The sequence below is a fragment of the Geotrypetes seraphini genome, chromosome 17 (genome assembly GCF_902459505.1).
Source record: "Geotrypetes seraphini chromosome 17, aGeoSer1.1, whole genome shotgun sequence".
NCBI classification, from domain to species: Eukaryota; Metazoa; Chordata; class Amphibia; order Gymnophiona; family Dermophiidae; genus Geotrypetes; species Geotrypetes seraphini.
This window is the reverse complement of record NC_047100.1, coordinates 48,319,304-48,344,142: the sequence shown is the minus strand read 5'-3', so window position 1 is coordinate 48,344,142 and position 24,839 is coordinate 48,319,304. Positions and strand designations below refer to the sequence as shown.

At 44.1% G+C, this 24,839-nt stretch overlaps 1 protein-coding gene across 4 annotated transcripts in view; it reads left to right on the top strand.

Annotated features, from left to right (window-relative positions):
- RNF123 (ring finger protein 123) overlaps positions 1 to 24,839 on the top strand; it is a 363,039-nt gene that overhangs the window by 114,587 nt on the left and 223,613 nt on the right. For all 4 annotated transcript variants that reach the window (XM_033926520.1, XM_033926519.1, XM_033926522.1 and 1 more), the window contains exon 13: positions 19,452 to 19,577. In XM_033926520.1, the coding sequence (XP_033782411.1) occupies positions 19,452 to 19,577 (126 nt within the window). The remainder of the gene's footprint in view (positions 1 to 19,451; positions 19,578 to 24,839) is intronic.

Sequence of the window (24,839 nt, the reverse complement as noted above, 5' to 3'; positions counted from 1 at the left end):
AAATACATTTGCAAGACTCCTGCTTTTCTACAATCTAGAGAACCAATGCAAGTGGTCCTTCTCTGTGCTCCTCCACCTTCACACAGCACATTGAAGGCCAGTTTGAGCAGTCTGTTTCTGCAATCCTTCACATTCCCACAAACCATCAGGGTGAATTGCCCTTCTCTGGGCTATATGAAATTTCAAACACCAGCTGTACTTTTTTCAAACTGAATTGGATCATTTCAACTAGGGAGGAAAAGGTGTGTTAAGGTGTTTTTTTGGGTGGTAAGAAAAAGAAAGCCTGCAAACTAAGATGAGGTGAAGGGAGGGAGCTGGCTAAACGCTACGATCGATCGCGCGGTCTCCGCAGCCCCCACCTGCCTGCCCTATGGATCTTAGCCAGCTCCCTCCCTTCACCTCACCTTAGTTTGCAGGCTTTCTTTTTCGGCGACCTGCACGCTTTCCCAAAGAGCTGCGCATGCGCGGCTGCTCAGAGTTCAATTTTCTGCTCTGCTGTAACTTCCTGTTTCCGGTTGCGTCAGAGCAGAAGATTGGACACTGAGCAGCCCCGCGTGCGCGGCTCTTTGATAGTGTGCGGGTCGCTGAAAAAGAAAGCCTACAAACTAAGGTGAGGTGAAGGGAGGGAGCTGGCTAAGATCCATCGGGCGGGCAGGGGCTGCGGGGACCGCGCGATCCTTGATGCCTCACTGCGGAGACAAGACCATTCACCGCTCCACGGGGCGGTGAATGGCCTTGTCCCCGTCCCCGCAGCGACTGCTATTTTCCTTTCCCCGTTTCGGCGGGTTGCCCGCTGCTAAATGCGGCTAGCTGTTGGTAACAGCCACCATGTCATTCTCAAATATATACCATCTGGCCCCTTTGCTTTATCCACTTTTAGTTTAGTGAGCTCCTCATGAATACGATCCTCTGAAAATGATCAGAGTCTACCACACCTACATCCGTATTTGCGTTTGTTTTCTGCGGTCCCACTCCCGGTGCTTCAGCTGTGAACACAGAACAGAAATATTTATTAATCAATTCAGCTTTATCTTAATCAGCTTCTTCATATTCCTTCCCTTTACTTTTGAGTCTCACAATGCCACATTTGCACTTCTTCCTATTACTAATATATCTAAAAAAAAAAAAGTCATGTTCCCCTGTTTTACCATGTCTGCTATTTTTTCTTCCATTTGTATCTATTTGTTTGACCAACCTCTTAACTTTTCCAGATATTTTTGCCTGTCTTTTTTCTGCAATCTTTTGTAGTTTATGAAAGCTCATCTCTTTTGAGAACCAAAGTGGCATTCTAGTCCTCTTACTTTTGCTTACTTTTCTTTTTGAAATTTGTATTTATTGAAAAATCAGAACAGTACAAGTACAGCACACAACAGTTGTAACATGACTCTTTGAAACAAGGCAATTAATACATCAGCAGATGTTCTGGAAATAGCACTAACAAAGTGAAGATGTTCCTATACAGAAAGCCTCCTTCATTCACACCATTTCCCATCTCAGTATCATAAGAACATAAGAAGTTGCCTCCACTGGGTCAGACCGAGGTCCATCTCGCCCAGCGGTCCGCTCCCGCGGCGGCCCATCAGGTCTGCGACCTGTGAAGTGGTTTCTGAGCACCTTTATAACCTACCTCAAGTTCTATCTGTACCCCTCTATCCCTTTATCCTCCAGGAACCTATCCAAACCCTTCTTGAACCCCTGTACAGAGTTCTGGCCTATCACTTCCTCCGGAAGCGCGTTCCATGTGTCCACCACCCTCTGCGTAAAAAAGAATTTTCTAGCATTTGTTCTAAACCTGTCCCCTTTCAATTTCTCCGAGTGACCCCTAGTGCTTGTGGCTCCCCTCAGTTTGAAGAATCTGTCCTTATTTACTCTCTCTATGCCCTTAAGGATTTTGAAGGTTTCTATCATGTCCCCTCTAAGTCTCCTCTTCTCCAGGGAGAACAGCCCCAGCATTTTTAACCTGTCAGCGTATGGAAAATTTTCCATACATTTTATCAGCTTAGTCGCCCTCCTCTGTACTCCCTCGAGTACTGCCATGTCTTTCTTGAGGTACGGCGACCAGTATTGAACAGAGTACTTTAGGTGCGGGCGCACCATTGCGCGATACAGCGGCATGATGACTTCCTTCGTCCGGGTTGTGATACCCTTTTTGATGATGCCCAGCATTCTGTTTGCTTTTTTTGAGGCTGTCACACATTGCGCCGATGGTTTCAGTGATGAGTCGACCATCACCCCCAAGTCCCTTTCCAGGTTACTCACCCCTAGCAGTGTTCCCCCCATTTTGTAGTTGAACATCGGGTTCTTTTTCCCTACATGCATGACTTTGCATTTCTCTACGTTAAAACTCATTTGCCACTTTTTTGCCCAGTCTTCCAGTCTCGTTAGATCCTTTTGTAGGTCTTCACAGTCTTCCGTGTTTCTAACCCTGCTGCAGAGTTTGGTGTCATCAGCAAATTTGATAACCTCACATTTTGTCCCCGTTTCTAGATCGTTAATAAATATATTGAATAGTAGAGGTCCCAGCACCGACCCCTGCGGAACTCCGCTCGTGACCCATTGCCAATCTGAGTATTGGCCCTTGACTCCAACCCTCTGTTTCCTGCCCGCTAGCCAGTGTTTGATCCATCGGTAGATATCCCCTCGCACCCCGTGGTTCCACAGTTTTTTAAGTAGCCGTTCGTGTGGTACCTTGTCGAAGGCTTTTTGGAAGTCAAGGTAAATGATGTCTATGGATTCACCCTTATCCATCTGACTGTTTATTCCCTCAAAGAAGTACAGCAAGTTTGTGAGGCATGACCTTCCCTTGCAGAAGCCATGCTGGCTCGCCTTCAGTTGTCCATTGTTTTCTATGTGTTCGCAGATTGTGTCCTTTACCATTGCTTCCATCATCTTTCCAGGAACCGAGGTCAAGCTCACAGGCCTGTAGTTTCCCGGGTCACCCCTTGATCCCTTCTTAAAGATGGGCGTGACATTTGCTATTTTCCTGTCCTCTGGGATCTCCCCAGTTTTTAGGGAGAGGTTACATATTTGGCGAAGTGTCTCTGCTATTTCGTTTCTCAGTTCTTTTAGTACCCTTGGGTGGATGCCGTCCGGGCCCGGTGATTTGTCGCTCTTTAGTCTGTCTATCTGTCTGAGGACATCCTCTTTGCTTACCTCTAGTTGTACCAGCCTTTCGTCGTGTTCTCCGCTTATAATCACCTCGGGTTCTGGGATATTGGATGTGTCCTCTCTGGTGAAGACCGACGAGAAGAATTTGTTTAACCTTTCAGCTATCTCTTTTTCCTCCTTTATCGCTCCTTTCCTGTCTCCGTCGTCCAGTGGTCCCACTTCCTCTCTGGCTGGTTGTTTCCCTTTCACATACCTGAAGAAGGGTTTGAAGTTTCTTGCTTCTCCTGCCAGTCTTTCCTCATATTCTCTCTTTGCCTTCCTGACCTCTCGATGACATTCTTTCTGGTGTCTTTTGTGCTCTTCCTGGTATCCTGAGATTCACAGTTCTTTCTCACACACACACCAAATCCCGGGTTCTGGAAATGGCTGCACACCAAGCAATACACGGTTTCCACCAGAGCAGAAACCTGTCCAATCTATGATACTTCATAGCTGTCAACTTAGTCATGCGAAAGACATAGTCCATTTTTGTACCACTTGCTCCTGGGAAGGAATAGAGTCCTGACGCTATGCTGCAGCCAATATCAGGCGAGCTGCAGTTACCAATGAGGCAATAATTGTAGAGAACTTAGAGGGTACTCCATTCAGGAGTGCACAACCCACCTTTTTTACAATTAGTACCCCATAAATTTCTGACATTATAGAAAAGACCATATCCCAAAAAGGACACACCACACATGGGCAAATGTCTCAGGTATAGTCTCGGCCTTATCTCAGTAAGGGAGGGTATCTGGATTCCAAGTTAACATGTCCAAGTCTGAGATAGTTAATCTTACTGTCTCACCTCAGGACCAACTGGCATTGCAACAGCAGTTTCCTTTTTGCTGGGCGGCTCAAACTTTAAAATATCTGGGGATTCACCTTACTGTGAATTTGAGTTCCATTTATGCGGTAAACTTTCCTCCTCTCTTAAAGAAGTTTCATGAGGACTTGGATCGGTGGGAGCGGTTACCCATTTCTTGGTTAGGTAAAATACATGTAGTAAAAATGATGGTCCTACCTAGATTTTTTTTATCTCTTTGCAGCTTTACCTGTCTTCCTACCTAAGGCTTTCTTTGACTCTCTGCATTGTAGAATCTTTTCGTATATTTGGAAGTGAAGGCCACCATGGGTTCGGAGAATCATGTTATTTCAGTTGCGAGATAGGGGCGAGATGGCAGTTCCCAATTTTCACTATTACTATATGGCAGCCCAGTTGCGTTACTTGTTGACATGGCAGCAGGAATCCCATAAGTCATGGAAGCATAGTTCATGGGGGATGTTTCTCTTTGCCACCTTCTGTGGTTTGCTTTGGGGTGGATCCATGCCATTGCCAAATGGGTTAACCCCTTGACTGGTGTGCTTTTGCACATTTGGACTTCCTTTCAGGAGAAATTATTTCCCGGTAGGGTATATTTTGGCCAAACTTCAGTGGTGGCAGCAGAGGATTGTGCCCCTGGTCACTTTGATCATAGGTATAGAATTTGGGAAGTGGGAGGTTTGGTTACCTTGGGGCAGTTCTTATGGGGGGGGGGGGGGGGGGGTAAATTGATTCCTGCCTCACAACTGCAACAGGAATAAGGGCTTACAGTGTCTGAGCTTTTTCAGTATAATCAGATGGTGGACTTTCTTAAAAGAAAGGTGTTATCAGATCTCTGTAAGGCTAATACGGCCTAGGATTGTGCATGGGAGGCTTCTAGTGGGAGGGGCTGTATATCTAGACTAAATTGCTTATTGTTATGCGAAGATAACCATCCTGCATTCTTTACTTAAGGTATCCATAGCCAGTAATATGGTAGAAAATGGTTATAAAGTTTTATACCGGTGGTATTATACCCTTGAGAGGCTCCATCATATAAATTCCAATCTACCTGATGTGTGTTGGTGAAACTGTGGAGCTCAAGGGAAGTTTGCCCATGTGTGGTGGACATGCCCTAAGATTTGTCTTTTTTGGGATATGGTCATTTGTAATCAGTCCTGAGAAGTGAAATGGGATGATATGATGCGCTATTCGTAGTATCCCTTCCTGGATTTGGCAGTAGAGTAACTCCCACTAACCTCCAGGACCATGGGAACACCCCCCCCCTTGATACTATTAAAGAGATCTGTGAGGGGCTGAGCCAGGAAAAAGCGGAAGCATTTATAAAATTTGTTAGGGAAGCCATACAACCCAGGGGCTTTTCCTAAGGGCAAGGTTTCCTCCACCTCTATAGGTCTAGAAAACCAATTTGCCTCCTCCTACGATAAACGAGAGAGGTTCACCTGACTCAAATAGGCTTCCATTTCCCCCTCGGGTACTCCATCCTCAGCAGTGTACATCCTAGTGTAATATTGGGTAAGTATTTCCCCAATTTTATCAGAGGACCGATAATCAACTCCATCTCGGCCTTTAATTTGAGATATATAGTTTTGCAACCACTTTCATCTAAGCTTATGCACCAACAAACGTCCTGCCCGATTGCCGGTCTCAAAATAGGCTTGCTGCAACACCTGGAGTTTTTGGGAAAGAGCCAACAACTCTAAATCTTATACTTCACCTCTAACTTGCTTAATTTGATGCAATAAGGCAGAGCACCCCCATTGTTAATGTCGAGCCTCTAATGCCACTAATTGCTGCCTCAAGGTATCCAGTTTCTGCCAGTGATCCCTCCTATGAAAGGCCCCTAATGAAATTACTCTTCCCCTCATGACACTTTTTATTCCCTCTCAAAAGTTGACTGGGGAAATCTCATCCGTTTGATTAAAAATAATATATTCCTTAAGATTCTCTGTTAGCTGTTGGACATTAGCGGGATCCAATAAGAGGCCCTCATTGAAGCGCCAAAACCGTTTACCATGACTCTCCAACTTTCGTTCCAAAGAGGACCATACCAGGGTGTGGTCCGACCAAACCCGGGGCTCAACCTCCGCCTCTCCAACCCGTAGGAGAATATCAGCTGATACACCCCAGTAATCAATCCTAGAAAAAGATTTATGGACTTCTGAAAAATATGAGTAGTCCCTGGCACCTGGATGAATGTGGCACCAGGGATCCACCAACCACCACATATCAAAAAGCTTGACTAATTTTTTCTGCTCCTGGTGGCCATAATGAATCTCTCCCGCTGAATTGTCCAGGGATGGATCCCAAAAGAGATTAATATTTCCCCCCAGTACCAAATGGCCTTCTACTTTTTCCTGCAAAAGGGACTCCAACTCTGAAAAATATTGCTCTTGCTCTGTATTAGGAGCATAAATATTAACACATGTAAACAATTCTTGTTCTATACTAACTTTCAAAATCAAATATCTCCCAAATTTGTCTCTCACTACCTCATGCACCTCTGAGGAAAGTTGATTCACTATAAAGATCCCCACCCCATTTTTCCTTCTAGAGGAAATATTAGATGCCAGAAAAATATTGGGAAATTTTTTATGTTGGAGCGGCGTTCGTGAGACTTTTTCAGATGGGTCTCCTGAATAAAACCCACTCCCATTCGTAAACGCTCCGCTTCTTTAAATAACAATTGACGCTTTCTGGGGACATTCAAGCCCCGTACATTAAATGTCATCCAGGGATACTCTCTACTAGTCATCTCTCAGTATATAGAAAACCATAGCAAAATTATTCCCCAACAGTACAGTAGAACCAGAAAATACCCCCCAAAACAACACCCCCCACAGAAAGTATATCCCCATGGACTCCATCCAGAACCACAACAGGAAACCCCCCTCCTGTGTACAACCCTCCACACTTTAAAAGCAACCTCTGTGATAACCCCCCTTCCCTCCCCTTCTCCACTCTGACTTCAGAGGACTAGCCCTCCAATCCTATGAGCCCTCGATACCCCATTAAATAACAAGTCTGATAAAGCAAGCAAAATCAACTCAGCAAACATAACACTCCAATTAAACCCACTCAGAACATGACAGCAGGCAATACAAGGGTCCAGATATATCCCCTGTACATTATCCAATCTCAGCAAGCACCGAGCCTTGCACTCAAACTCAACGATTTAGTTCCAGTCGCGATCTCCACTCCTTCACAGCGGAGAAGCCATGTGTAATAGCATCAGAATGGCGTTGCAGGCGCTGGCCATTCTTATCCCCTCTCTGCCACCTAGCAGGGCCCGGGACCCCACTTTTATTCAGCTGAGTAGATTGTGTCGGAGCCTCCTCGTCTTTCTGCAACTTGGCTGCCTGCAAAAGATACTGTACCTCCTTGGGCGATGTCACCTTGTGAGACTGGTTATGCAACTGGAACGAAAGTCCAAAGGGGTAATGCCACTTATAGCGGATGTGATTAGCAACCAGACATTGAGCATCCTCTCGAAATTCACACCGCTTTCGTAGCATGATTGCTGACATGTCCTCAACTTTAAAGGCACAGACTTCGAACACATGGGAGATTTTGTCCACCGGGAGCTGCAGAACCAAGCACAAACCGACAACGTGGAGAATATGTGGTCGACTCTGAAATCCACCTTGCATGAAGCAACAAATCGCTATGTAAAAAAGGTCAGCAAAAGTCGGAGAAACAAGAGACCCCAGTGGTTCAGTACTGAAATTTCGGACCTCGTTAATGAGAAGAAAAAAGCATTTATCGCCTACAAACATTTAGGAAAGCAGGAGGCAAAAGAAGACTATCAGGACAGGTCTAAAGCTGTCAAGAAGGCAGTCAGAGAGGCCAAGCTCCGAATAGAGGAGAATCTAGCGCGGAACATTAAGAAAGGGGATAAATCCTTCTTTAGGTATATTAGTGACAGGAAAAGAAACAAAGATGGGATAGAACGACTCAGGAAATCGGACGGGAACTATGCAGAATCGGATTCCACTAAGGCCGAGCTACTAAATGAATACTTCTGCTCGGTTTTCACCTGTGAGGCACCGGGATCCGGTCCACTTTTACAGACAAGGGAAAACCAGAAAGACCCGTTTCAAGACTTCAAGTTTACGCCCAGTAGCGTCTACTGCGAACTTTCAAGACTCAAAGTGAACAAAGCCATGGGACCAGACAACCTACACCCCAGGGTGCTCAGAGAGTTGAGTGAAGTCCTGGCGGAACCATTGTCTGTGCTCTTCAATCTCTCCCTAAGCACGGGAAGAGTCCCCTTGGACTGGAAAACAGCTAACGTTATTCCACTCCACAAAAAGGGCTGCAGGACAGAGACGGCAAATTACAGACCGGTAAGTCTCACATCCATAGTATGCAAGCTCATGGAAACACTGATCAAACAGAAACTTGATACAATACTGGATGAAGAAAATCTACGTGATCCCCATCAACATGGATTTACCAAGGGCAGGTCCTGCCAATCAAATCTGATTAGCTTCTTCGACTGGGTAACAAGACAACTGGATGCCGGGGAGTCCCTGGACGTAGTGTATTTGGACTTCAGCAAAGCTTTTGATAGCGTCCCACACCGCAGGTTATTGAACAAGTTGAAATCGCTGGGATTAGGGGAAACACTAGCTGCATGGGTTAAAGATTGGCTGAGCGGTAGAATTCAGAGGGTGATGGTAAATGGTACCCCATCCAAAACATCAGATGTGACCAGTGGAGTGCCACAAGGCTCGGTCTTAGGTCCAATCCTATTCAACATATTCATAAGTGATATGACCCAAGGGCTCAGAGGAAAAATATCATTGTTCGCCGATGACGCCAAACTGTGCAACATAGTAGGTAAAAGCACTATGCCTGACAGTATGACGCAGGACCTACTACTATTAGAACAATGGTCATCGACTTGGCAGCTCAACTTCAATGCTAAAAAATGCAAAGTGATGCACCTGGGTAAAAGAAATCTGTGCAGGACTTACACGTTAAATGGTGAGACCTTAGTTAGGACCACGGAAGAACGGGATTTAGGAGTAATCATTAGTGATGACATGAAAACTGCCAATCAAGTGGAAAAGGCTTCCTCCAAGGCAAGGCAAATGATGGGTTGTATCCGTAGAGGTTTTATCAGCAGGATGCCAGAGGTCATAATGCCACTGTACAGGTCCATGGTGAGACCTCATTTGGAATATTGTGTTCAATTCTGGAGACCACATTACCAGAAAGATGTGCTGAGAGTTGAGTCAGTTCAGCGGATGGCCACCAGGATGGTCTCGGGGCTCAAGGATCTTCCGTATGAAGTAAGGCTGAATAAATTGCAGCTGTACTCACTTGAAGAACGAAGAGAGAGAGGAGACATGATTGAGACATTTAAATATATCACGGGTCGTATCGAGGTGGAAGAGGATATCTTTCGTCTTATGGGACCTTCGTCCACCAGAGGGCATCCGCTGAAAATCAGGGGAGGGAAATTTCATGGGGACTCCAGAAAGTATTTCTTCACTGAGAGGGTGGTCGATCATTGGAATGAACTCCCACGGCAGGTGATTGAGGCCAACAGCGTGGCAGATTTCAAAAATAAATGGGATATTTATGTGGGATCTCTGATGAGGTAAGGGCAGGAGGTTGGGGGAAGGGTCACTGGAGTGGGCAGACTTGATGGGCTTTGGCCCTTTTCTGCCGTCATTTTTCTATGTTTCTATGTTTCTAGTTCTACTTTAGCATCCTCCCAATCAATATGGCCCATTTTTCTCGCGGCCGTGCGATGGAAACATGCTATGACATCTCTCGGGCGATTAGCAGATGCCGCCCTAACTGCCCGATGTACCCACTCAAATGCAAGGTTAGGCAAGTCCTGGTCCGGGTCAGCGGCGCTCAAGCAGGCAGTGCTGTGTTTCCGGAACACCCTGTGCCTGCAAATTATTTTGTCGGGCCCGGTTCTCTCCATCTTCCGTCTTGAGCAGAAGCTCATCATATTTGTCTTCCAAGCCCTTGCCTCTTCCAGTCCTGCTTTAATTGCAGGATCTCTCCATCGTGGTCTATGACTCGCTCTTCAAATTCTTCCAGCTGTATGCCCATATCTTTCACAGGTTTGGAAAGCGCATCCACATCAGTGTGGAGCTCCCGGCGCATGTCCACCATCGTGTTTTTCAAATCGGCAAACCAGCCCTGCAACTCCATACGGGATGCGGGTCCCTCTGCCAAAACTGTGCCTTCTGCCGAACGCGAGAACTCCACTGGAGGCTCGCTCATGCTTCGCGGTGGGGAGGCCGCTCCCACATAAACCATGGCTCGAAACGCAAGCGTGCGCATATCCGGCTTCTGTTTTTTTATTTACAGCTGCCATAGGAAATTTAGGAAGGGGTTACCAGATAGAAAAATAAAGTCCCCCAATGCGCGAAATGCACGCCAATTACGCCAATAATTGCTTGGAGAAGAGGAGCTCACGGCTCACACTGCCATCTCACTGATTATGTCACCGGAAGTCTTGCTTACGTTTTTTTACAAAATGGTCTGTTGCCCTTTCAGATTTGCCCATTGCATTCCTACTTCTTTCAGATGTTCTCATCCAGAAAACAATTCCTTGACATAATCTCCCATCTGAACAAAGTTTTTTAAAAAGTTTAGAACCTTCACTTTCGAATGAGCCTTCTCTGCTGTACACCTGTCTTAATAGTAAGCAACACCATATAGTAATCACTGGATGCCAGATGATCACCCACTGAAACATCAGAAACACTTTTCCCAGTCCAGTATAGCCCCATTCCGTATAGGTTCCATTACCAACTACTGGAACAGTTCTCCTTGTAGAGAATCCAAGTGCACAGCGATGCATGTGAGAAAGAGGAATCAAACTATAGCTATAGCTATGTGATGCTGGGTTCCACATAATGAGTCGCTGCCCAGGAAAAGGATTTAGGTGTCATCGTTAAGGATACGTTGGAATCCTCAACTCATTGTGTGGCAGCAGCTAAGAAATCAAATACAATGTTAGGAATTATCAGGAAAGGAATGGAAAACAAAGACGAAAATGTTTTATAATGCCACTCTGTGGTAAAGCTGCACTTTGAATACTGTGTGCAGTTCTGGTCATTTTATCTAAAAAAAAGATATAGCGGAATTAGAAGATGTGCAGAGAAGAACAATGAAAATGATAAAAAGAATGGGATGACTTACCTATGAGGAAAGGCTAAAGCGGCTAGGGCTCTTCAGCTGAAGAAGAGATGGCTCAGGGGTGATATGACAGAAGTCTATAAAATACTGAGTGAAGTGGAAAGGGTAGATGTGAGTCACTTGTTTACTCTCTTCAAAAATACTAGGACTAAGGGACATGTGACGAAGCTACTAAGTAGTAAATTTGAAACTGGAGAAAATATTTCTTCACACAACATGTAAATAAACTTTGGAATTCATTGCTGGAGAATGTGGTGAAATCAATTAGCTTAGCAGGGTTTAAAAAAGGGTTGGATAATTTCTTTTTTTTAATTTTTTTTTTTTATAATTTCTTTATTCATTTTTAAACTTACATCAAGTGTACAGTAAATATCAACCAAATATAATACAACATCACTTGAAAAATTTTCAATATCATGCACCAAGAAGATTTAACCCCCACCCCCCTCCCAAATTCATATACAACTAATATATACCACATAAAAATAATATTCTTAAATTTGGATAATTTCCTAAAAGAGAAGTCCATAAGTCATTATTGAGATGGCTTAGAGAAATCCACTTCTTATTCCTAGGATAAGCAACATAAAATCTATTTTACTACTTGGGGTCTAGCTAAGTATGAGGGTAAATAAAAAAAGGTAAAGGCAAAATACATTTGACGGCTTTAATAGAAGTAACTGTGAGCCATTGAACATATCACTTTTCCACATAGTCCCCAAGCAAGATGACGCATTTGTTGTATCGTTCAACTGACTTCTGCATTCCTGCAGAGAAGAAGTTTTTCAGCTGCTCCCAAAGCACTGCTTCTTTACTAGAGAATGACACGGGGAAAAAAACAGAAGTTACATCAGAGGAGAAGCTTCCACCCACACACGCACACTACCGCTTACAGGCTCCAACATCTTTATGAAGAAGTTACTCAAAACACGCCGCAAAGGTAAGGGGAAGGGAGGGAGATAGATAGATTCGGGTAGGTAGGAAGGAGGGAGGGGGGCCATGCGAGTTCCCTCCCTTAACTGAGGGGACAAGGCCATTCACTGCTCCACGGGGCGGTGGATGGCCTTGTCCCCGTACCCGCAGTGAGCACTTTTTCCCCCCTCACCGTTTCGGTGGGTTACCTGCAGCTAGCTGCGGGTAACAGCCACCGTGTCATTCTCTATTCTTTACTTCATCATCAGAAGTGAATCTGCGACCTCGCAGTGTCTCCTGAAGTGTACTGAAGATGTGATAATCACAAGGCTCCAGATTCGGGCTGTAAGGAGGATTTGGAAGACTTTCAGACTCAAGCTGTTGCACTGTCTCTTCTGTTGCTGTTGCTGTATGAGGATATGCATTGGGGGGAATTAAGTGACATGCCCAGGGTCACAAGGAGCAGCATGGGTTTGAACCCACAACCTCAGGGTGCTGGGGCTGTACCTTTAACCACTGAGCCACACTCCTCCCTCCTTTGACATTGAATGGCCCATAACCCAATCATCATCTGGAATATTAAAATCTCCTATTAGTAGTAGTAGTTCACTTTTTACAGCTATATTTTGAATGTCTTCTATTAAATCTCTGTCCACTTCTTCCATCTGTGAAGGAGGCCTGTATATCACACCAATATAAATATATTTTTTGTGCCCTCTTTCCAGTTTGACCCGTAATGTTTCTTCCTTAATCTTTAGATCCTGCAGTTGTGTGGCTTTAATATGATCTTTAACATATAATGTCACCCCCCTCCTTTCTTTCCTGAACAGATTATAATTCAGTATAACTATATCCCAATCATGGCTCTCAGTGAACCACAACTCCGTGATCACTAAATCCAACTCAACTTCTTCCATCACAGACTCTAGATCAAGAGCCTCGTTTTCCATACTTCAAGCATTAGTATATACTGCTTTCTAAACATTTCCCCTTTTTCTCATTTGTGTAAAGGTATTTAGGATTCACTTACCTGAAGGCTTTAATCACCCTACCCTGAAAATTTTAGTTTAAGGCCAGTCTGCTCCTGAAGACATTTCTTCCCTTCCTGACAGATGCACACCATCCCTACTCAGCAACCCTTGCAAAATCATCCCATGGTCCAGGAAGCTAAAACGCTCATGATGACACCATCTGCACAGCCATGCGTTCATCTCAAGGATGCAAGCTACTTTGCCCTGGCCTTTACCCTTTACAGGGAAGATCAATGAGAACACCACTTATGCACCTGACTGCTTCACCTTCTCTCCCAGAGCTACAAAGTCACTCTTGATATGTTTGGAGGGGTACCTCACAGTATCATTAGTGCCAACATGAATGAGTAGCATCGGATAATAGTCACTAGGCTTGATGAGTCTTGGCAAGCTCTCCATAACATCTTGAATTTTGTCACCAGGCAGACAGCACACCTCCTGTGACATCATCTGTGGTCTACAGATTGACACCTCTGTACCCCTTAGAAGGGAACCACCACCACTACCTTTCGCCTCCTTGTGGTCTTGGATTCAGCAACTTTGGGGATTTTGAACTTTGGTCTGCATACTGGTTCTTCAGTTGAAGGGTAGGTGGAGTCACAGTATTGATCCTGCAGGGTCTCGTAGCCTTAGTCCAGCTGTTCTGCATCAGCATGACCCCTTCCGCTCCACTGCTGGAAATCTTTGATGCCTCATGAAGCATTTCATTGATGTATCTCTCATTATCATGAATACTTCTCAACCTTGCCATGTCCTCTCTCAGGCCTAGATTCTCAAAAAACTGAGTTAAAAATGATGGGCTGCTATCGCAGCTGTTCTGGTAGCGATTTTAAAAAAGTGAGTCATTCTCCAAAAAACACTCAAGCAAATGAAATTGGCGGAGAGTAGCGAAGACTTGCTAAAATTGCAGGTGCCCATCACTGATGATAGCGATGGGCACATGCGCAGAATGCAATGAATGAAATGAATGCAAAAAAACCCAAAACCCCAAACCAAAAAAACAACAGAAGAGATGTTCAATCTCTCCCACTGCCAACCAACCCCCCTTCCCCCCACTGCTGGGGGGGTTTGCTTGGCAGCAGGAGAGAGTGGGCATCTCTCTCACTGCAAGGGAGTGTTGTGTTGTGTGGCAGCGGAAGAGAATGAGCATCTCTCCCATTGCTGGGGGTTTCGCTTGGCAATGGGAGAGAGTGGGCATCTCTCCTTTTGGAGTGGGGGGGGGGGTTGTTGTGTGGCAGTAGATTTTATTTTTGTGAATGCTATAGCAGTGAGAGAAGTTGAAGATGTGTCCAAAAAGGATTCATCTAGAGAAACGCGCCTCCTCCAGTGTGCCTATTTGCATTAGTTTCCCAACATAGTAGAAGGATAGAGTGAATGGGTAGTGCCATTTGTACCTGATCACTTTATCTCTTAGAAACATGTAAAGGGTTTAAATTCTCCTCTGTATTTTAGTGTCGTTGACTTCAAATCTTGGTATAGCTCCATGGTGTATGTATCCCGTTGAACATGTTCCTTCATTCGAGCTTTAGCAAAGACTACCTCTTTTACTTTAAAGTCTACAATGCAGGCAACCATATCCTTTGGTTTATTAGGTGCTCCCCATCCCAGATCCCTGTGCGCTCTAGTTTAATATATCAGACTATTGTCCTCCATCAGTAGCATAGATTCAATCTTTTGCACTATTGCTTCTCAATCAGTATATTCCGAGGTTTCTGGTAGCCCTCTGATTCGAATATTGCACTGCCTGCTCCTATTTTCAATATCCTCTAGTTTGTCCATAATATATGATATTTTCATTTTGTATTCTTGCAGCTGAGTATCAAGACCTGTAAGAGCTTCAGCATGGTCATCTAATCGGCCCTGTACCTCCTCCACCTTATGGCCCAGTTTGACAATTTTGCCCTTAAATCCGCTGCAAGGGAGATTAATTCTGACTGTACAGCTTTTAAATCTTTTCTGATTTCTTATAAGATGTCAATAGAGAATTAGGTGGCTCCATCAATCCTCCCTGACCTACCTCTATTTGAGATTCCAGGGAGTCAAAATGCGGGGGCTGATTCTCTAGTTGTTCGATACAGGCGTCTCAATTGAATTACATTTTTCCCTCCGTATTTGCGGTTTTGATTGTTCAGGTTTTTAGCTTGCTTTTTCCTCCCCCGAAATTACATCAGCTTGCATAGAGAAATCGCTGTTTCCAAGCGTTTACAGAGAAAATCGCTGATTCCCGGCACTTTTTTCACCTTGTTTTGCTTCTTCAGGAACAGGCCAGGTCTCCCACCATGTTATTTGCAGTTTCACTATATTCACGATGGTTTTTAATAGAAAACAGCGACTAACATATGAAAAAGTTATTCACGGTTTTTCTGTATTTGCGGTTCTGTTAATCCCCTATCACAGCAAATACGGAGGGAGAGTTGTAGTGTTCTACCAAATCATGGTCTTTCTCTACTATCACTATGCACAAATATTTCTTTTTCTGGGCCAACCTAATTCATTGCATGTGTTAGAGATGTTATCCAATGCACAACTGCATTCTTGGGACAAGAGACATCCATTCTCTCTCTTAATAAAGGTTCCCAACCATGCCATAAATAATCTACTGATACAGGTGGTCTTATTTTTATTTGAATTTTCTTGTGCTCCTGAATAAAACAAGGAGAACGTACGGCATTATCAAGAATTACCGAGAAATGATCAGTGTACACTAAAGGAAAAACATGGATGGTACCAGTAACTCAGTCCTTGTTGGCCCAGTCATAACTATTTTATACTTTTTTCTTCACTTTATATTATTTTTAGTAGTTTTGTTTTGTCTTGTCTTAAACACCATTAAAAATATGCCAAGTTGGATTAAGGGCTCCTTTTACGAAGGTGCGCTAGCATTTTTAGCGCAAGCACCGGATTAGCAAGGCAAATCATAGGTTGCATACGCAGGAGTTTCGTCAGCCCTAAGCCTGAAGTCATTATGCCATTGTATAGATCCATGGTGAGGCCCCACCTGGAATACTGTGTGCAGTTCTGGAGGCCGCATTACCTAAGGATGTGCTGAGACTGGAGTTGGTCCAGAGAATGGCCACCCGGATGGTCTCGGGACTCAAGGATCTCCCGTACGAGGAACGGCTGGATAAGTTGCAGCTGTACTCACTCGAGGAATGCAGAGAGAGGGGGGACATGATCGAGAAATTCAAGTATCTCACGGGCCGCATCGAGGTGGAAGAAGATATCTTCTTTTTCAAGGGTCCCGCGGCAACAAGGGGGCATCCTTGGAAAATCAGGGGCAGGAAACTGCACGGGGACACCAGGAAATTATTTTTCACTGAAAGGGTGGTTGATCGCTGGAATAGTCTTCCACTTCAGGTTATTGAGGCCAGCAGCGTGCCTGATTTTAAGGACAAATGGGATAGACACGTGGGATCTATTCACAGAGAAAGGTAGGGGAGGGTCATTGGGGTGGGCAGACTAGATGGGCCGTGGCCCTTATCTGCCATCTATTTCTATGTTTCTATCCGAAAAACTACCGCCTGCTCAAGAGGAGGCATTTTAGCGCACGCTATTCCACGCATTAAGGCCCTAACGCACCTTTGTAAAAGGAGCCCTAAGTGTTTCTTGAGTGATTGTTTTAGGCTTTTCATATTATATTGATTGACTTTCTTTTTATTTGGAGTGTGTATTGATTTTATTGTATGCCGCTGTGCTCTGAATAAAATCAAGCAGTATAGTAAATTTAAGAAACCATAAACCATACCTGTAAGCCACAGCCAGATGAATCCTTTCTGTACTGGGGAAGATACAGTCAAGTAATCATTCAGCAGCTTTTCGTTTACAATCCCTGTGACTCACAGCAAATGCACAACTATGGTTTTGGTTTCTCCATACCTTTCAGTTTTAAGTTTAAAAAAGCAGTGCCTCTTAGCCTGATTAGTGCAGTGTGCTGCGATTTGGGGCAACTAGGTTCGATTCCCACTGCAATTTTTTGGGGACTCTGGGCAAGTCATTTAACGTTTCATTGCCTGAAGTGTAAAAAATACTTTAGATCAGTGGTCTTCACTAATATTTATGTTGGGGCCACTTGACATTCAAAGAAGCTGTGGGGCCACAACATGGCTGATCAGCGTGTATCAATGACATTCAATGTATTCCCTTCTTCTACTGACAAATTTTTCAAGGATGCAGCTCTTCCTCCCATCCACTTCCCCACTTGGATAGAGAAGCAGGGAGGACTGGGGAAAATACAAAATGGCGACGGGGGCTGCCCCAGAAGTCTCTGGTGACTGCCATTGGCCCCTGCCTTGAATTGACGAACACTGCATTAAATTGTGAGCTTACTAGGGACTGAGCAAGTTTCAAGTTTATTAATATTTTGATATACCGACCATCAGAAGTGTCTGGTCTGTTTACAAAGATAAAAAGTAAAAAAAAAAATATTTAAAATATTAAAATTATGTATAACAAAACAAAAAAGTCTAAATAAAAATAGGGGATTGAGATCAAAACAAAGACTTGATTACAAAGAGTATGGCATAGAAGGAAAGAAAGGGGAAGGGAAAGTTTTTAAAAAATACATTGTATAAATAAAAATAAAAGGAAGGGAAGGATAAAACAAGAGGTAAAAATGGGGTATCACTTCCTGAAAGCGTTTTTATTTGGGAACTCAATTGGAATTTTGATAAACATCTTTAAAGAGGAATGTCTTAAGATGTGTTTTAAACTTGTTTAGGGAATTTTCAGAGCGAAGGTTCGATGGCATTGCATTCCATCTATAGACTATAGAAATGATAAAACCAATGCTAGCACCATATGATTTTCGAACTGTAGTTCAGGCTATGGTTTTGTTGAGACTTGACTACTGTAATGCCCTTTATCTTGGAATAACAAAGGTTAGATGTAAAAAGCGTTACAGGTTACACAGAATGCGGTAGCAAGATTGATAATAGGTTTGTCTAAATATGATCATATTTCATCTCATCTCCAAAAATTGCATTGGCTACCAGTTGCCTTCAGAATACAGTACAAAGCTTTAATGATGTCATCAGTTTTTGTACGGAAATATTCCAGAATTGATTAAAAATAACATATCTAGTTATATTCCAAAAAGATGTTTGCGTTCTGAGAATTTGGCTTTGCTGAAGACGACTTTGAATCCAAGGTTAGTCGATACTGACAAAAAGACCTTTTGCCGTGCAGGAGTTAAGATTTGTAACTCTTTGATAGGACAGATACGGATTTGTTGTGAGAGAGGTATGTTTAGAAAATTACTTAAAACACAGTTATTTCGTGATGCTTTCTTTTAGACATACCTTTTTTGGTAAACCGATGAACTTTCTGATCCACAGTTACGTTATTAATCTGTGTCTGTGATATGCCATTAACTTTTATCTATGTTTTTTAAGCTCTGCTTCTATTCAAAGCTATCTTAGTATTTTTTAGCTCCGAATTTTAAGGCTTGTTTGTATGTCTATTTTATTATGTTTTAAGACTATGTATGTATATCCTGTTAACCGTTTAGCTGTAAACGGTATAGAAATTTTTAAAATAAATAAATAGTAGGACTAGTAGTAGGTTAACTCTTTTTCCTGCCACATCTACAGCTCCTATGCTGGCTGGTTTGAGATCTAATTTTAGTTTCAGAGGTAATATCCTTTGAAGATGTGCCAACTGGGGGCTGGACCAACTCACATTCCTATTCCAGACCTCATCTTCTTTACTGAAGTCAGAATGGGCTGGAACCACCATGGGTCTGATAGTAAAGACATCTCTGTTGTACGCAATCTCATGCATGCTTATCGGGGATATTCTGAAAACTCAGCTAGCTAGCTAGCTTATCGGGGATATTCTGAAAACTCAGTTCTGCAACTAGGATTTTACAAGAGCGTTGGTATGTTAAATCTTCTTTTGTTGTATACTAATACACCTCTTTCTTTAAAAATTGTATCTCTGGCAGCTTGACTGGAAAACCCCAGCGTCAACCAATGTGTCCATATTATTGAGATGGGAAAATATTTAAAGGATGTGGAGACCAGAAAATGTGCTTTCCATTTTATGTGTTAGATTTTTTTAAAACTTGCATTTTCTTTTCCCCCATTTGCTAATTGTATTGATTAATTTATTTTTTATTCTCTATTTTTTACTTTTTGCCATTCTTTCCCTATTCCTCTTCTCCACCTTCTCTTCCACTCTTCCCTATCCCAAGCTTCATCTTCTTTGCCTATCTCTTCTCCTTTACAGCCTGTTGAGAAAAGACATGACGTCTCTTTTGGGTAGGCTTCAGGTGCTGAATTTTCACCCAAGAATCTTCCATCACTGCAATATTGTGCATACCTAGAAGGAAAGTACTTCATCTTTTAGGCTAACCAGCTGCTTTATATCTTTAGTGTAAAGTGTACCTGGTAGAAGATGCTCTGATGAACTTCTTGCTGAGTATCCTGGAGGGAGGAGGGTCTGTGGAAGAACACCCCCTCATCCAGCAGCTGCTGGAGCTCATGTGGCTGCTCATGGAGGTGAGTGTTTTCCAGCAGATAGACTTGCACTTAAACTCATATTTATGAGTACAAACATGCACACTCAGATTACTACACCAAAACCTTTATTTAAAAAAATATCTTAACTGACTCCACCTCTCTCCTTAATGGTACATCGATCAAAGCGCACGGGACAATCATGCAAGGACAAAGGATCTCAGACAAATGCAGGACATCGGCGCGCCAGATTAAAAGTTACATTTAAAGTGCTCCGTGGGTGTGTGTGGGGGGGAACCCCCCAGTTTACTTAGAAGTGTTTTAGGGAGAAATTACAGTTTCCTCTCTCAAGACTTCTAAGTAAAGTGGGGGAGTTCCTGCCACACACACCCTCAGAGTGCTTTAAATTTAACTTTTAATTTGGTAGGCTGACGTCCTTGCACGCATTTGTCTGAGCTCCTTTGTCCACGCGCGATTGTCTGGCGCGTTTTAGTCCCGTCAACCTCCTTAACATTTGACAAAGATGTCAGTATGTAGCCAGTACTGTGTTTAAAGAATTAAGCTTCTGTCTTTGTAGCAAAAAGGAAAAGACAGTGGAGACAAAGAGGGAATAAACATCAATGTTTTCAAGCTGAATTAATATTTTGTCTGTATGACTAATCTGTTGCTTTAAGAGAGGCCTGTGCACAGGATGCCCCATATTACGAGGGGGTGCTGAAAAGTTCACAGCCCAACCAAGAAGGGAATGACTTGGAGCCTTGAAATTTAGAAGTTATTCCACGTATTCACCTCTAAGTTCAACATACTTGACACGTCATGTCTGAAGTTTCTATAACCCTTCTAAAAAAAGACTGATGTTTGGCCACTGAAATACTGCTCTGCTTTTGCAATCGCCTTCAAATTGCTCGAAAATTGTTGCCCTTCCAAACTCTTCCGGAGTTTGTTGTAGGGGAAAACACCCTCCAGGGTTTCAAGCCTAAGCTGGACAAGTTCCTGCTAAACTGGGACGTACACAGGTGAGGCTGGACTCATTTAGAGCACTGGTCTTTGAGCTGGGGGCTGCCGTGTGAGCGGACTGCCGAGCAGGATGGACCACTGGTCTGACCCAGCAGCGGCAATTCTTATGTTCTTTGTAAGGTTTAGAAATAGAAAATAGTCGGAGCAAGATCTGGTGAGTAGGGTGGATGATCTATGCCCTGAAAGTTAAGATTTTGTTTTTTTTTAAGTTTATTAGGATTTTATATACCGCCTATCAAGGTTTTCTAAGCGGTTTTACAATCAGGTACTCAAGCATTTTCCCTATCTGTCCCGGTGGGCTCACAACCTATCTAACGTACCTGGGACTATGGAGGATTTGAACCCACAACCCCAGGGTGCTGAGGCTGTAGCTTCAACCACCGCACCACAAACTCCAACTGTGTCAAAACATCCATCGTTTGCCAGTCTTGTGAGCAGGTGCATTGTCTTACAAAAAGAGAACGCCTTTCTGCAGCTTCTCTCTCCTTTTTTCTTTCAATGCCTCCTTGAATCTGCACTGCAAGTTACAGTAGTATTCTGCACTAACTGTTTGGTCCCTTGGAAGATAGTAATTAGAATACCTTCCTGGTCCCAAAACACTGTGGCCATGACTTTTCCTGCTGACTTTTGAGTCTTGAATTTCCTTGGCCTTGGAGAACCTGAGTGCCGTCATTGCATGGACTGTTTTGTCTCAGGATCATAGTAGTGTAACCATGTTTCATCAACAGTAAGTAGTCGTTCCAAAAAGTTGGCACCAGCTCGCTGAAAATGCTGCAAAATCAACTTGGAAGTGTCCACTCAATGTCTTCTCTTGTTGGCATTCAAACTTGGCTGACAGCTTCTGCATACCCAGCTGCTCATTGTTTAGCTCATATTTGCCGTTCTGCCAAAATCAGGTCATGGACATGGTCAACAGTTTCAGGAGTTGACACCATTTGAGACCTCACAGACCTTGCTGTATCTTTGGTCTTGAAATCTCCACTCTGAAAGTTTGCATACCACTTTTTCACTGTGGAGTATGATGGGCATTTATCACTCAATGTTTCCATTCATGGATTTCCTTTGGCGTTTTCTTCTGCAGGAATAGGAACTTCATGATGGCTCTGAGTTCCACACTTGAAAATTCCTCACTTTTTATTGACATGGTTCAATCGATGATCTGAAACAATGTCAAAACACAGTACAGTGGTACCTCGGTTTACGAGCGCACCGGTTTGCGAGTTTTTTGCAAGACGAGCAAAACATTCGCAAACTTGGTGCCTCGTAAACCGAGCTTGCCTCGCTGTACGAGCGCCCCCCCTGCGAACCAGCACCTTCCCCCCCGCGATCCGGCACCCCCCCGCCGCCATCGGGAACCCCCCCCGCCTCAATCTGAGATCCCCCAACTCATCCGAACCCTCTTCTTACTTCCAGTGTAGCCTCCGCATCGGCACCGGCACCAGCATGTCCTGTGCGTTGGTGCCGGTGCCCGAAAATCTGCTTCCTGTGCCGGGCCTTGATCATGCATGCACTGGAAGCAAGAAGAGGGTTCAGGTGGGTTGGGGGATCTCAGGTCGCGGCGGGGGGGGTACACGATGGCGGCGGGGATGCCTGATCGCGGGGGGGGGGGAGGGTGCCGGTTTGTAGGGGGGGCCTTCGGGGGGAGCAATGCCGGTTCTCGTGGGGGGGGGGAGCAGCACTCTGGCCTCGGGGGAGGGGGGAAGGTGGGGGGTGGGAACATATCAAAGCAAGTTTCCCTTACTTCCTATGGGGAAATTTGCTTTGATAAACGAGCATTTTGGATTATGAGCATGCTCCTGGAACGGATTATGCTCGTAGTCCAAGGTACCACTGTATTATGATTCTGCAGATTGTCACTTAGCAAAATAAAATAACACTCTTTTCAGCTACAGTGACAAAATTTAGGAAGTTGGTTGGGTTGAGAACTTCAGCACTCCCTCGTACAGCATGAAGTATGTGCTACCAGGGAAAATTTACTCCTATAACAAAACTCATAAACAATTGTGGCATGCACCTCATCTCTAACTGAACATTGTTTCAAGATCTCAGAAGAGCCTGCAGTTTAAAAGCTTCTTGCCCATGAAATATGTGTTCCAAATTGTCATTGCTCACAGTTTGGTGAGCAATGACACATCTGTCTTGCTAGACCCATATTCTAGGACTCCATTTTGATTAAAAATGTTAATCATGATTATTCAAGTGATTTACAAAATTCAAATTGCAATTAATTAAATGATTAAAGAACCAATATTTCCCTCCCATTGTCCAGCATTTAACTTCCATCCTCTCCACCCCCCCCCCCCCCGGTCCATTATCTCTCTCTTTTGTTGTTCCCTCCCCTCTACCCCTGGGGTCCAACCCACTCTGCTCCTTGTGACCCTGGGCAAGTCACTTAATCCCTCCATTGCCCCAGGTACATTAGACAGGGACAGACAGGGAAAAATGCTTGAGTACCTGAATAAATTCATGTAACTGTTCTGAGCTCCTCTGGGAGAATGGTATAGAAAATGTAATAAATAAGTAGTGTGAAAAGTTTCAGCCTCTGATAACCAGAGCTGGTATTGTGACATCATAATGCCTCATTCCACCAATGCCTAAGAGCCAACCTCATCAGTGATGTCACAATGGCTTGCTTGATTGTCCTATAGTTGGCTCACTTTTACTACATTTTGACTTCTAGAGTGGTGCAGTGGTTAAAGCTACAGCCTCAGCACCCTGAGATTGGGGGTTCAAACCCCCGCTGCTCCTTGTGACCCTGGGCAGGTCACTTAATCCCCCCCATTGCCCCAGGTACATTAGATAGATTGTGAGCTCACAGGGACAGACAGGGAAAAATGCTTGAATACCTGAATAAATGGTTTAGAAAATGTAATAAATTAAAAAAACATCTCTTTTTAAAAGGAAAGAGGGAAAAGGATGAGATTTAATGTACTGCTTCTCTCTGGTTACGGTTCCTGCGGTGACATTTGCGCGCAGGACTAAAGTGTGCCACCAATTTTGCCAATTTAAAGCCTTCCCTTTGTGTTCTGAGGGGGGGTTGATGCGGAACCCCTTCAATACTAACAAGTCCTCGGACCCCCCCAATACACTGAAAACTCCCATTCTCATGTTCAGGAGTTTTCAGTGTAGTGTGGCACTCCCCCCAGCGGGAGTGTGAGAAGTTGTTAGTGTATTGGGGAGTTCCTCCCTACATTCCCCCCTCAGAACGCAAAGGGAAGGCTTTAAACCGGCAAAATCGGCGGCGCACTTTAGTCCTGTGCGCAAATGTCGCTGTGGGATTGTCGGCGTGCCAATGTCCGGTGTGCTTTTGATGGGTCAACATGGTTACAATCAGTAATTTACATTTTATATACATGTACTATTTTTGAACCTGGGGCAAAGTGACTTGCCCAGAGCCACAAGAAGCTGCAGTGGGAATCAAACCCAGTTTCCCTGGTTCTTAGGCTACTGCACTATCCATTAGATTATTCCTTCACTCTACTCTTTTTTCCTCTCTTCACATTATCTCTTTCTCCTCCCTTTCTTTCATTCATTTTACTGCATTGATCCATTTTTCTGTTCTCTTGGCCCCACCCCTGCTTTGCTATCTTTCATTGTTTTTTTCTCTTCCCCCTCCCTCCTAGTCCAACACATCTTCCTTTCTTCTCTCCCGCCCATTGTGTAACATTTCTCTCTCCCACCCCTCCACTCACAGGTTCTCGCCATCCATCAGTGCACAGTCTGGTGTATCTATCTCCCACTCCCCTCTTTTTTCCTCCAGTAGTTCAACATCTCTCTCTCTCTTCCCCCCCACAGTGTACATTATGGCATCTGCTCCCCTCTCTATCTCCCCCCGCTTCCCCCCATTCTACCTTAAATTTGGTCCCTGGAAGCAATAGCTTTAGTCATATGCTGACTATGACCTGTTCTAGAGCTTTCTCTCTGACCCATCCTGCCCTCTCAACATAACTTCCTGTTTCCAGAGGTCAGGGTCAGGTTAGAGAAAGCTCTGGAGCAGGCCCTAGACTGAGTTTGAGTGTTACTGTTGCTGTTGGGGTCCAAGAGAAGACAAAATTTAAAGCAGACCTGGGGGGGATTTAGAAGGGGGGAACTGTTGAATTGTGGGTGAAAGGAGAATGTGAGAGAGATGCTGGATCATAGCCTGGAAAGGGGGAGGCAGTGAGAGAGAGGGTGAAATGCTGAAAGGAGACAGACAGGAGAAGCTACAGCAGAATTATTTTTATCAGCTGTGATTATTTTTTTTAATTGCAACTAATAATGAGTTAATTGGGGCATTAACACTGATTA